The sequence below is a fragment of the Saccopteryx bilineata genome, chromosome 11 (genome assembly GCF_036850765.1).
Source record: "Saccopteryx bilineata isolate mSacBil1 chromosome 11, mSacBil1_pri_phased_curated, whole genome shotgun sequence".
In the NCBI taxonomy this organism is placed as follows: domain Eukaryota; kingdom Metazoa; phylum Chordata; class Mammalia; order Chiroptera; family Emballonuridae; genus Saccopteryx; species Saccopteryx bilineata.
Genome location: NC_089500.1, coordinates 62,521,181 through 62,535,255, shown reverse-complemented (window position 1 = coordinate 62,535,255; position 14,075 = coordinate 62,521,181). Strand labels below are relative to the sequence as shown.

The window sequence follows — 14,075 nt, the reverse complement described above, 5'->3', positions numbered from 1 at the left end:
GTGAGTAGGCCAGGGCTGCGGGGGCCACTAGCCCAGTTCCTTGGAGGGTCACCTGGCTTAGCACAGGGACTGGTCTCCAGTCGGGCAGCCCAGGCCCCTCACTCAGCACAGCCCCTTCTGATCTCGGCAGCCATTTCCCATCAGATCTTCAGCCCTGCAGTGCCAGCGTGGAGTGAGTAATTCTGATTTCAGGGAGAGAGTGAGGCTTAGATCGCATAATCCCTGCCCGCAGTATCTGACTAGGACAGAAGCTCCACAGATAGTGGCTGGGTTTGTGCATTGTTTTTGCCCGCCGGATACCCATCTTTTACTGGGGTAGCACGTGTCCACTGAGGATTCTCTTGAGGCCTTTTTCCTTGGCTTATAGATGGCTGTCTTCTCCCTGTGTCCTTTCGTGGTCCTGCCCCTGTGCATGTGTGTGTTTGTGTCCTGTGTGTGTGTGTGTGTGTGTGTCTTAATCTCCTCTTCCTATAGAAACCAATCTTACTGGACTAGGCCCACTCCAGTGACTTCATTTTACCTAACTATCTCTTGAAAGGTCCTGTCTCCAAATACAGTCACATCTGAGATACAGAAAGTTAGGACTTCAGTATAGGAATTCGAGGGGGACATAATTTAGCCCCTAGCCGTTGGGAAGACAGACGGTAAGCAGACCAAATCTCGAGATTTGTATTTTGGCAAACGACATCGAGCTGTGCAGGGAGAGTGTCAAGTGCCGGGAGAGTTCATAGCAGGAGGCTGCCCGCGTCTGGGAATGACAGGCTCCCATTGGTAGGCACTGGTGTTCTGCGGGCCCTGGAGGAGGAGGAGGAGCCCTGCACGCAGAGTGGGAGTTGTGTCTCAGGCATAAGAGTCTGCGCAGAGTGGTGAGGCAGGAAAGATCAGCCCCCCTCGGGGGCAGCTGGGCCCAGGGAGCCAGCAGACAATGGGGCTTATGACTGGCGGGGCCACCACGGGGGCCTGGCAAGCTGCGGGCGGATGTGTGTCTTCTCTGACGTGTAGAGAGGAGCTGTTGGAGGGCCTGTGACAGGCTGGTATACAAAGGTACCCTCAGCTACCTGTTGTGTGCTGGCTCCCAGGAGGGCAGTCCTGCTCAGGCAGGGGCTAGATCCAGCCACCTCACCCCAGGGAGCAGCCCCCACGCACGTCTGTGTGGTGCTGGGCGGCAACATGGCCCAGGTGCAGACCTCCAGTTTTCCAGAAGAGACTGGGAAACTGGGTTTTTACATGAAATCTTTCAGTTCTCCAACATGGGCCACTGCGCCTGTCTACTGGTACCAGGTCCTTGCCTTGAAGCCTCTTTCTCCTCCTGCTGCAGCCTCTTCCCGTTTCCTAAAGGGCACCCTGAGGCTCTGAGCTGCTGGGTGACGGGCCCAGTGGGCCCCAAGACCGCGGGTGGAAATGAGCCTCTCCCAGGGACACCGTTCAGCTGAGAGGCTTCTGGAAAACCCAGCAAACAGAGTTAAAACTTGTCTTGGTGCTGAAGGGAGGTCCCTAGGAGCGCTGAGGGTGTGGGTGGTGGTGTGTCCCCGTAGCCAGGCCCGGGCTGGGCGGCTGGGCTGCATGCTCCCTCTGGGGCTTGAGATGGCGCGGGTTTTCTTTAAAGCGTGTCCTCTGCGGTGGCCCGGCCAGTCACTGCTGCAGGCTCTGGGGAGGGTTGTTGGGCACCGCGTCCTTAGGGTTTCATCGGAGTTCTTAGCCAGCTGCCAGGACCAAATTGATTTTTATTGAAAGATGTTGGCAGCGTTGAAATTATGCCCACTTTGCATTTTCTGCCCACTCTGGGAGGTTGGAAGCAGGGTATCTTCAAAGAATAAGAACTTCAAAGTCAGCCAGACCTGAGGTGGAACCCTGGCTAGAATTTTAACCTTTGTGAGCCTGTTTCCTCATCTGTAAGATGGGTTTTCTTCAGTGTTTTTCCACCCAACTTTTTGAACAACTTCAAACATACACAAAAGTTGACAGAATAGTTTATTGAACCTTAGATTTCACAGTCGTTAATACCTTGTCACATTTGTTTTCTGTGTGTATACTGAACTGTTTCAATGTTAGCCATAGGACTCAGTTACACCTGCATACTTAAGCATGTGTCCCTGTATTGTCCCAATAATGTCTTTTAAAACTCACTTTCTTGATGCAGGATTCAGTGAAAAATCATACTCTGCATTGGCCGTCATGTCTCCTAGTTCCAGGATGTTGGCGGGTTTGGACGCTGGGTGGGTTGGGTTTCCGATGTGCTCTTGGGGCCTGTCTGGTGTCTCTACACGACTAGATTCTGGTGTGCATATGTCGAACACCCTCAGTGTCCTAGGGCTTCACTTGCGATGCATGCAACATTTGTTTACCCTTCCTGGGTGATACAGGTTTGATCACTGGTTAAGTGATTGTTGGAGGGTCGATGAAGAGATGGAAACAGCCTGTAGACAAAGATAGCTGATGTGCAGGGCACATCAGACCTCTGAGGCCTGTGTGAAGGAGGACCTGTGTAAAGGAGGGCACCGTGGGCATGACTCGCTGTGGAAGTCGTGGTTAAGGCCCTGGTCGGGTAGCAGTGAGGTAGAGCTGGCTCTGTGGGGCCCAATTCAGGGATGTCCATCACCTCCTCAAAGCCTTGTAGGGCTAAGCCAGGGATTGTGGGAGGAGCTGCTACCTCCAAAGCCCTCAGAGTCCTCTCTGTCTCCCTTTGTCTGTCTCCCCGCCCCACCTTGCTCCAGTCACACCCGAACACACAGAGCATTGGTGTCCACCCCTCCCCAGGGGAACACCATCTGTGGGAGATGACTAGAGAAAGTAACACACACTGAGGTAGCATCCTCTAGGCCATGTGGACAGAAAGGATGGCGTGACCACTCCCTTCCAGAGTGGAATAGGACACAGTAAGGCTTGAGCTGGCCTTGAAGGCGAGGGGTTTTCCCAGGTAGCGTAAAAGTGAGGAAAGGCATTCTGGACAGGGGCAATGGTATTCTAACGCACGGAGGCTAGAAAGAGTATGGCGGAATCATTGCTTATTATTAAGACATGGTTCTAAATGTTTTTTACGTTACTAACTCTTTTAGTCTGGTCTGTTTAAAAGGGTGGTTTGGGAAGGTTGTATAACTTTTTCTATAGTTTTATAAACAAAGACTTACATGAAATCAACCATAGTTGAACACCTGAGGCTCCTCCTATTGTTCATCTTCAAGTCTAGTGCGTTTCACCGGTGAATACGCCCTCCCTCTCACACAGTCTTGCAGCCCCGCTAGCAGATGAGGGAACGCAGGGAGACCCCGTCCCGGCGCCTGGCAGCGGCGGGGCCTCATAAATACGCACCGAAGAGAAGTATGACAAAAGTCGGTCAAAACAATGTGAATTTCTTCAGTGTCTGTGACTCAGTGAGTGGACTTAGAAATAAAAAAATGTGTAAAAAACAATTACATAGTTATTTCTATGCTCCATGTACTATTCTACATTTTGCTCATAATAATGTTATTTAATTTTCACAACAAAACTGACAGGAGATGCTATCATAATTACAGTTATTAAAATTGCCATCCTACAACAGAAGCACAGAGAGATGGAGGAACTTGCCCAAAGTCACACAGCTCTTGTGCCCCAGCACTGAGGTTGGAAACCAGGCCATCTGTCTGTAGAGTCCCTGCTTTTACTCTCTTCTCCCCACCTCTGGACACTTGACCCTCTTGTCCATCTGCTCCATATGGCCTGAGCTCAGGGCCCAACACAAATTCCAGAAGTTCAGATTTCAGCTTGACCCCACCGCTGAGGTGATTACAGGAATTCTCTAAACCTGCCTCAGTTTTCCTGGATGAGAAAGGGGACCATTCCTTGCCTTCAGGGTTGAGACGGATGAGAAAATGTATATAAAGTGCCCGGCTCCTTATAGATGCTCAGTAAGTGTGTGTTTTCTGTGTGTGGAGGCTGCAGGCGGTCAGTTGGGAATGAAGTGTAGAGTAAGACCTGAAGTTTGTGTCCGTGTGTCTCTGAGCCTGGTTCATAGCCTGACTCTCAGATGACCTTGGTGAGCACCTAACAATTGGGCAAGCACATACTTCAGCCAGTCTTCATAGCTCTTGCTTTCCTAGTCCCTGGCCTAGAATCCCCCTCACTGTGGGCACAGACCCCTTGTTGTGGGGGCTGCCATGACCACTCCCTCTTGTCTGGAGCAGAGTTCAGGCTCACTGGTGTGACATTTAGCTTCTTCCCACTCTGCTACCCACCTGCCTGGCCTGCCACTCCTGCCCTCTGTTCCTCTGGCCAACATGCACCCTTCAGCCCTGCATGGGCCCACAGCAGCTGTCCCTCCTTCTGCCGCCTGTGCTGGATCCTCTGGGCTCTGCTCGATGCCACCACCCACCTCCTGCAGGGCCACAGGCGTGGGTGCGCCCCTGTGGTGCTCCGGACCACACCCTGTGCTCAGCCCAGCGGGCTTGAGGAGACCACTGAGGCCTGAACTCCGTTGACGCATGTGCCTGGAAAGGTTCGGCGGTGGCGCTCTGTTCAGGCGCGGCTTAGCTCCTAGATCCGAGGGCCTTCCTCAGCGTCCTCCAAGCTCAGCCCTTCCTTAGCGGCTGCCCAAGCCAGGATCTCCCAGAGATGGTCTTCTCAGCTGTGAATCTAGTCATTGACTGAGAGGATCTCTCTCAGGAACCTCACCATAGTGCTGGAGCCTCACACTCATCCCCTAGACCAGCACCGGGGCTGGGGGCACACACAGGCCAGCCTGGGTCGTGGCTGCCTGGTGGACCCTGCTTCAACCTCTGTTCCCCAAGGAAATCCAGTGGCTGTGGCAAGAAGTAGCAGAAGTGACGGATGTTGTTGCTGACAGATATGCCCAGTGGTTGTACCAGGCTGTCCTCACTGCTGACATTGCCTTCCCCTCACCCCTGGCTTCCGCTCAGCCTCAGATAGTAGGAGGGATCCTCTGTCGGGCTTCCTTAGCATCCTGGGCCAGCCTCTGTTCCTGAAACCTCGGGATTGCTGTGGCCTCTCACCACTCTCCCTAGGAGCATCCCCAGGGGTGAGCTTCTCTAGGCTGAGGGTCCCAGCTGTCTCCCCATGTCCTCAGGGCCCCTCACAGGAAGCCCCAGGGTGCACATGGTGGGCTAGGAAGAACACCTGTCCCTTCAGCTGTTATAGACCTTCCCTTTCCCTGATCATGGTGATTGGTCGGATGGCAAGGATGAAGTCTTTCATTCTCATCATCCCTGGCCCAGTGATGTGTGATATCAAAAGCATTAAGGATGTCATGGGCAATAGTCATGATTTTTGAGAAGTGGGAGGAATTTCCCTCAGAATGTGTGGCAGAAACAAGTTTGTTTTGTTTTGTTTTCCTTAAGTGAGAAGCAGGAAGGCAGAGAGACAGACTCCCACATGTGCCTTGACTGGGATCCACCTGGCAAGCTTCCTATGGGGCGATATTCCCACATGTGCCTTGACCGGGATCCACCTGGCAAGCTCTCTATGGGGCGATGCTCTGCCCATCTGGGGCTGTTGCTCTGTTGCTCATTAACTGAGCTATTTTAGTGCCTTAGGCAGAGGCCATGGGCCATCCTCAGTGCCCAGGGCCATCTTGCTCCAATCGAGCCATGATTGCAGGAGGGGAAGGGAGGGGGAGAGAGAGAGAGAGAGAGAGAGAGAGAGAGAGAGAGAGAGAGAGAAAGAAAGGCAGAGGCGAGAGGGAGAGGAGTGGAGAAGTAGATGGTTACTTCTCCTATGTGCCCTGACTGGGAATCAAACCTGGGACATCCACACACCAGGCTGACACTCTACCACTGAGCCAATTGGCCTGCCTGGAACAAGTTATTGTTCTGATTGTTCACTGTCACTTGGGTAAAGAAGGCTTGTTCCTGTCCCACAGGGGCGCCTTCCCACACAGGTGTCAGGCCCAACACCAGATGTCTGCTTCCAAGTGAGATGTTGTACATGGATTGAAAAAAATCACAAACTTTCTTTATAACCTAAACGTAATCTCATTCAATGAAATCTGCATGTGAAAGAAAACCAAAAAGAAGAGGAAGCATCTCCTGTCATTCCATCGTTTATATTCTCACTTCCTTCTGTTTTTTCTCTGCAAAGGGTTCTTTTTATGTCACTCATGGGCCGTGGGGTATACAAGTCTGCATTGAATCTTCTCAATTACTGTAACTATGCAACTTTTATTCTCCTCTGTTTACACTGCAGTCTTCAGGGGAGACTGAATGTGCAGTGTTGAGAGCTCAGGCTCTGGCCTCAGACAGAACTTGGTTCAAACCTCAGGCCCACTATTTACCAGGTCTCTAACCTTGGGTAGGTGACTGGGCCCCTCCCGGCTGCAGTTCCTCATCTGTAGGATGGGAGTTAGGATGTGCCCTGCTGGGGGTTGTGAGATCTAGCTGTGCCCCGAGATATGGAAGCACCTCCATGCTAGCACAGTACCCAGCACACAGCTGGTGCCCAGTAACCCTGAGCCATGTCACAGTCACCGCCCAGGCTGTATGTGTGGCCAGTGGCTGCCACTCTCGTGGCCATGCAGGTTCTCATTGGATTCAGGCCAATGGTAAAGAAACAGTGGAGCCAAAAAATGGTGGGCCATTCCTTTATTAAAGTCTCGTACTGGCGGACGAGCAAACAGGCAGGGAAGACGGCTTTCCACTCATTCGGAGCTCCCAAAGCCCTGACGCATTCTCTGTTCCACAACCTGGAAAACCTTCTCTGGCTCCTCCTGGAATCAAAGGCCCCACCAGCTTCAGCAGAGCTCCCCAAACCCCTCAGCTGCGGTTCCACATCTGCACTCCTTCTTCTCCCAGCAAAACAGGCGGGGGCAACAAAAACCCCTTCTCCAGCAAACATTAGCAATAAGTGGCCCCTCCCAAGCAGGAAGGTAATCCACTATTTGCCATCTACTGTCCTGGGGGCAAGCACTGCAGCCTTTCACAGACTATATACACATGGCGCTGCCCAGGCCAATGCAAAATGTAAGTGAGAAAACCTAAAAAACATGTGTTAAAACTTATTTGCTCAACACTGTACCATTGGCGTCTGTTGCATTATTAGGCGTTTCCAACTTCTGTCATAAATAATATTGCTATGAATATCTTTGTGTACAAATCTCAATCTAAATATTATCATAAGTTGTTCTTATTTTTAAAAAGAAAATACCATAAACATTTAAAAAGGTCAGGTTCTTGAGATCTCCTGGGACAGTGATTTCCAAGTGTCACATCATCTCATACTGCCGTCAGCACCGTCAGCACTGTCAGAAGGTGTGTTTTCCCCACAGCATGGGGGGAAACTGCCCCTCTGTTACTTAGGCTTGCTACCTCTGGATAAGTGGGAAATGGCACGTTAATGTGTTTTTATTTGCATTTCTGTGGTGAGTAGTGAGGTCAACCATTTTGCCACATCCGAGTTTCTCTAAAGGGAATGAGAAGAAGCAGGTGTGTGGAGAAGAGGTGCAGTTCCCAGCCTGGCGTGTTTGTGGATGCCTACCAGAACCCCCCACCGTGGGCTCCCACCCTGGGGCCTGCATACTTCTTGGATTCTGACCTTCAGACCCCCAAGGTGTAAACTTTGTCTCCCAAGCCCTGTGCAAGTGGGAGGCACTGCTACCAAGATGGCCCTTTGTCCACCACAGCATCCGCAGCTCTGGCCTAAGGCCTTGAGATACCCGCTGTTCCACCCAGGGCGGGCCCTCTGCGCCTGGCCCCGTGCTAAGTCCTGAGCCGGGAGCCCGGAGTCAGGGCCTGGGCTCAGCCACTCAGGCCCCGGGCAGGACGGCTGTGTCATGAATAGGTGGCCCCATCACCCACTGCTAGCCAAGGCTGTGGGGGTCTGTCTGACACTGTAGGAGAAAGCCCAGCACTGGGGGACTTCTCAGAGCCTGAAGGACGAGTCACCCTTTTCTGGACTCAAGGACCACCTGTGAGCCTCTGAGGAAAGGGGTCTGTGTACCCCTGTATCCTGAGGACCTAGCACCATCCAAGGAGGCAAGCAGGCTGGCACACTGTGCCACCTGGAGGCACAGAGCAATGCAGGAGGACTTGGTATGAGGCTGGGGAGGTGGGCTGGCCGGGCTCACCTCCAGGCACTGGGGAACCCTGAGGATGTTTGGGCAGAGGAGGCCAAGATCTGAGGCATGTTTAAGAATGACGATGGTGCTCGATGGTGCGGAGGGGCTGGCACACTACCCTGGGATGCCCCTGAGAACACAGTGAGTTTGGGAAAGCAGGCAGGGGGCTCAGGTAGCTGTCTCTGTTCCCCTGAACACCAGGCTGGCTGCCGGCCCACCGCAGGCTGGCTCTGTGCCACCAGCAGACTTCTCCCACAAGCTGGCTTTCCCGGACAGAGAGGACCGAGGCTGGCTTTGTCAGGGGCAGCTGTGACAGTCCCCGGGGGCCCTGAGGTGTGAGGGGAGACTCTCCCCAGGCAGTCATGGGCATTCCACCAGGTTCTGGTCCACACCGCATCCCTGCCGGCCAAGAACACCATAGAGAAAGAGTCGGGAGGAAGAGAGTTGAAAAGAGGTGAGGGGTGAAAGTTGAAGTTTCAGAAAACCCCAATAAAAATTAAAACAAGCCATCCGTCTTCCTCTCTGGCATCTTACCCCGACAGTGGCCTTTGTGGATCTTGCCCCAACGTCTGTGGGGAAGGCGATTCTGAAACCTAATCCCGCAGCCAGCGAGCTGCTGCCAACCCCCCACCCTGCGGGGCTGCCCGGTCTTCTGGGCAGGACCACCCCTGACAAGGCCAGCCTGTTCTGGAAGCCGTCCTGACAGAGGAAGACCTTTCACCAAGAGCAGAGAGCACTTCGGGGTGTCTTTTCCTCCACAAATGACCAAACTCTTCCCCCTTTGGCCATTGAAGCATTTCAAAGCAATTGTAAAAATTATATGAACCCCATCGAAGAACTATTACAACAATGTTTATACCCAGTGTTTGAAACAAAGACAATGATATTATAAATAATAGCGGACGATGAAGCTAGGCAAGAAAAAATAACATCATCAAAAGAGTTTTACAAGACGGGCTGTTCACAAAGATGGATGGAGTAACACAATATGTTAAAAATATCTGCAATTAACATAAACACAGCACAGGGGACAGAAACCATCTGCCTACGAGCCTCACCCTGGGTATGGTCCCATGTCATCCACATACGGTGGTGCCAGGGGCTTCTTATTGTGGCCACGGTGAGAATGGGGCCCCCAGGCAGAGGCCGTCTGGAGGTGTGTGCCCTGGCAGCCTCTATAGGCCCATGGCCAGAGAGCTATAAGTAAGTACATGAACAGAAGAGGAACTGAGGCAGTCTCTTCTCTGGGGTCACAGCTTCCTCCAGGAACCTTCGCCTGACTCTGGATGCAGTTGAGTCCCATCTGCTGTCCCCTGGCACCCACTGCTGCTCTGTCGCGGCACTTTGAGTCTGCACTGTTTCCAGAGCGTCCTGCGGGTGAGCCATGCTTCTGTGCTCTCGGGCTGGTGTGTGGAAGCGGGGGGCAGGGGGAAGCTGGCCCCACGTGGTGGTGGTTCCCAAGGCCTGACCAGTGGGTTCTCAGTCACGGATATCTCAGAGCACAGAACAGCTGTCTGAGGCTGGCATCACTGTCCCCAGTGGACAGGTGAGGAAGTGGAGGTTCAGCATGCGTGTGCTCAGGTGCTCGCGGGGACTGCCCAGAGCACGGCTGCTGGCCTGCGCCTTGTGTCCTTTGCATCCTTTCCTCCTCTTAATCAGTACTTAATTAAAAAAAAAAGAAAAAAGAAAAAAATTGGTTTTAACCATGAAGAACTTCAGGTTACAGAACAAAACAGCCAATCCTGATACCAGCAAGGTTAAACAGATGTGTTATATGCTTCAGATCTCTCACACTCTCTCTCCTCTTTCTGTCTTTAAAAGACAGAATGTTACTGATAAAGTGAGCCACCACCCCCCCACTTCCCTGGAGGTAACATCCACTCCCCGAAGTTGGGGCCTCACCCAGAGGTGTTCTTGTGTTTCCCCTACATAAGATTGTAGCCTAAACAGCGTTGATGGGTTAGTGTGTTCGAAGTTTTCACATACTTGGTCTCCCACTGAACCGAATGTTTTTGAAACACTTGCTATTGTTTCATTTTAGAACTTGCTGTTGCAGTCAACAGTTCTAATTGGCTCATTTGACTGCTTAGTGATATCCCACAGTCTGCATGCAGCAGTGTGTGCACCTGTTACCTCTGCATGCAGAGGGCAGGTGGGTGGGTTCTGCTCTCCCCTGCAGAGCAGTGTCCGAGCATTTCTCTGGGTGAACAATGGGAGTGTGCTTGTCTGCCCTGGAGTGTGCATGGCTGTGAGCAGAGCAAGGACTGGCCAGGTGGCAGTGCCCATGTCCACAGCTGCCAGCTCTCCTCTGCCCTCACCCCACAACCCCTGCCTCAGCCCACTTACTGTCTTTTACCAATTGAAGAATGCTGTTGTTGGATTTTCTAGAAGCCTGTGCTTAGCCTGGTTTCTTGGAGGACAGGATTGGCCCTAAATATCCAGCCTTTATAGTAATCCTTCCAGCCTCCCAAGTGGAGTAGAACTGGAGGTTCTTATTGGTTCTTGTCAGGGCGGGACCATGGAGGGGTGTGTGTGTGTATGTGTGTGTGTGTGTGTGTGAGAGAGAGAGAGAGAAAGAGAGAGAGAGAGGGAGAGAGAGAGAGAGAGAGAGAGAGAGAGAGAGAGAGAAATCTGGGTGTTTAATTAGAAATTGGGCTCATGATTTGTTCTGTCTGATTCCTGCTAGAGGCCACTTCCCATTCATAATTTAGAGTCTGACAGCTGTAAGTTCAAGTGGACCCCCCTCCCTCACCGTGGTCATTTCACAGACCAGGAGCTGGGACCTGGAAGCCCTGGTGAATGCCTGGTGTGTAATTGATCCTCTTCCTGAGTGCTGGTTCTTCCTGGTGGAGGCAGGGGATTACTGGTTGCTAGAACCTTGCCTCGGGCTGGCTCTGGCCCCAGTCAGTGGATGATTTGAACCCTGAAGCACCGTTGGCCTTTAGACACCAGCCCATGACCAGTGAATGCCTTGCCGAAGCCCACTGCACCTCCAGGCTCTGGAGCCTAATGCTTGCTCATTAATGTGCTTGTCATGTCCCCGTGGTTCAGGCTGGGGACCCAGTGACGAGAAATTACTCCATCTCTGCCCTCCTGGAGCTCCACAAAGGGGGAGTCAGACAGTCCCCCAATAGCATGTGCTTTGGACAGCTGAGCGCCACAGAGGACGAGGGCAGGTCTTGAGGAGAGAGCAGCTTCCTGGGGCCTGGATGGAGTCTGGAGAGCTTTGTAGGAAGCAGTGTTGCCGCGAGTTCACTGGGATGGCCAAGAGCAGTCTGTGCAAAGCCGCAGCGGTAAGAAAGGCACTGGACAAAAGGATAAGTAGACCCTGTGCTTGGGCCCAGGGACGGGGGTCAGCAGTGGGGACGTCAGGGGAGCTAACTCACGCCTAGACCTGTGTTGGATTTTGTCTACAAGCCCAGGGCAGGAGAAGCCACCAGAGACAGGCCTGAGCCTATGTCTGTGAGACCACTTCCTGGGTGACCTCAGACAAAGGCCTGGAGTCTTAGTTTCTTCCTCTCTAGAGTGGGGTCCTAACACTCTCATGGGCTGTTACAAAGAAGAAAGCCCTGACAGTCTGGCCTCCAAGGGTGCTAGAGGAGAAGAGTTCTACGCTGCGAATCACAAAGCCTCCTGCAGACTCAGACTGGAGGTGGCTTTCCTGGGACAGGGGGTGCCAGCTGGCCCGCCGCCAACACAGAGACAGCAGGCGGAACCAGGGCCTTGTACCTGCCAAGGGCGAACTGCAGCCGCGCCACAGTGCACAGCCGAGGAGGAGGGAGCGGACCCGGAGCTGAGATGCTGGGACCCTCAGCCGGGCCGTGGGGCATAGACCCTGCAGCCCACGCAAGCTCAGAGAGAGGCAGCGCGGCCTCCCCTTCCTCTCCCCACAGCCGGGGGAGAGCACGGTGCTGGAAGGGGCTGGTGCGGCTGTGCTGCTCTACAGGTGTGTCTGAGTCTGCGTGTCCACATGTGTGAGCATGTGTGCCAGTGACTGCACGTTTGTGTATGTTTTTTTCACAGGAGGGAGGTGAGTGAGAGGCCAGCTTCTTGACAGGGCAGTTGTAAAACATTCATAAAACTTTTATTGGACTTGCCACCCTTTCAGATAAATATTTTTTATTTTTATGGGCTTCTTTTAGGGCCCTGAACTTGATCATGGCTTTGTAGCTGCCTTTTTAAAAAATTGAATATTGTTTTGGCAAAAGGAGCCCTCTTTCTCTCACCCTCGCCAAAGGCACGCTGTCCTGAGCTCATAAATCCCTGCCACTCTCAACTCCTGCCCTTTTCCCTCCCTGCCCTCATACCACAAAGGGTGAGCCCGAAACGAGGGGGATAGAAGAAAAAACAACACTTGTTCATCTCCCTCCTGCCCCTCCACTGCCCACCGCAGCCTTGCGCTGGGGGCACATTGGGCTCAGCTCCTGGTGGTCCACAGAGGAAGTCGGTAGAGCATCTAGATCGGGCCTCCGCCGGCTGCCTCCCCGACAGATGGACTGTCTTGGCTGACCAGGACGAGGTTTGCACAGCACCGCCTCTCCAACCCTTCCCCCTGCCACACCAGCCTCCTTCCTGCCCCCAGAGGTCCTGAGTGACGCCCCCATTAGATCTTTGCAGACAGCTCCTTGTCTTTGGGGCCTCAGGTGGGCTTCCCCGACCACCCCATCCAGAATAGCATCCCCGAGCCCGGGCTCAGTACCTTCACTCTCTGTGGCTCTGGGTGGTACTCCCTTCATAGCACTCACCACCCATGGAAGTTTTCTCCTTTATTTGTTTATTGGCTGTAAGTCTGTCCGCCATGCACTGCTGATCCCCCACGCCTGGCACAGGCTCTGGTGCATTGTAAGTGCTTGGCACATATGTGTAAGATGTGCTGAATGGGTGATGCATGGTAGATGCCCATGATGGTTATGACGGGGTGTAATAATAAAAATGGTTACTACTACTGTTCAGATTTTGCTTTATGCCGGACACTGTTCTAAGTACTTTCCATTATATTAACTCACTCAGGCCTTACAAACGCCCAAAAAGTGCTATGGCCATTCACACTTTTCAGATGAGGAGACTGAGGGACAGGGTCAGAGTTTTTCTATGAAGCCACTGCTGACCAGAGCCTGCACCAGGGTTTGGATGCCGGCAGTCTGGGTGCTTAGCCAAGCTCCTGGCTATCACCGATTCCCCAGGGGGAACAACAGTGAGACAGCACGCACCCTCTCAGGCTGCCGCAGATATCAGCCAGCGCTTGGCCCCCGCCTGGCCTTCTGCCGGACCCCAGGCCAGAGGCACTGGGCTGTAAGCGCTGGGGGAGGGGACTCAGTCTCAGATGTTCACACTGCCAGGCCGCCAGTTCCGGTGCCTCACTGAGTGGGCAGGGGCCCTGGAAGAGGGAGCCCGTCTCGGGGTGAGGAAAGCAGTGCATGGCAGGGAGAGAAAGGGGCTGGTGGCCCTGGGCACGGCCAGGCCACTGGTGCAGGGTGAGAATGTGAGGATAGGGTTTTCAAGACAAATGAGAAATTCCCAATTGTGCGTCTAATGTCCTGAGTTTGAAGGTCAGTGAGTCATTCAGATATTCCAGAAATGTAGGGAGGCTGGTGTCCGTTCCCCCGTTGGCCTTTTCCTCTTTTGTATCTGATGAAAATGGTAGTTTCCAGAAAGGAGGGCCAGGCACCTCTGTCCCTGGGCACAGAGAGAAGCAACAGCTGGGCCGGCTGGGGAAGAGGTAGCACGGAGCTCAGCCGTGAAGGATGTGGAGACCGCCCGGGAAGGGTGTTCAGTCAGGAGGGCCTCAGCATTGCTGGGGACAGAGGACACCGGACACTCCCGCTGCCCAGAGTGGCTGGGCCCTGGGGCCCAGGGCACCATGCCCGCTGGGGACAGAGGACACCGGACACTCCCGCTGCCCAGAGTGGCTGGGCTCTGGGGCCCAGGGCACCGTGACTGCTGCAGAGGCTGAGGCCCCCTTGGGTACCCAGGTCTGTGAGGATCTTCCGGCCAGAGCCTCAGCATTGCTGGGGACAGAGGACACAGGACA

At 53.4% G+C, this 14,075-nt stretch overlaps 1 protein-coding gene across 4 annotated transcripts in view; it reads left to right on the top strand.

Moving 5' to 3' along the window:
* EEFSEC (eukaryotic elongation factor, selenocysteine-tRNA specific) overlaps positions 1–14,075 on the top strand; it is a 305,909-nt gene that overhangs the window by 266,025 nt on the left and 25,809 nt on the right. Inside the window, exon 7 of one of the 4 annotated variants that reach the window (XM_066247188.1) lies at positions 9,301–9,423. The exons of the other annotated variants lie outside the window; for them this stretch is intronic. Coding sequence (XP_066103285.1) covers positions 9,301–9,392 — 92 coding nt within the window. The 3' untranslated portion in view covers positions 9,393–9,423. Of the gene's footprint in view, positions 1–9,300; positions 9,424–14,075 lie in introns of those variants that run through there. 4 annotated transcript variants of the gene reach the window in all.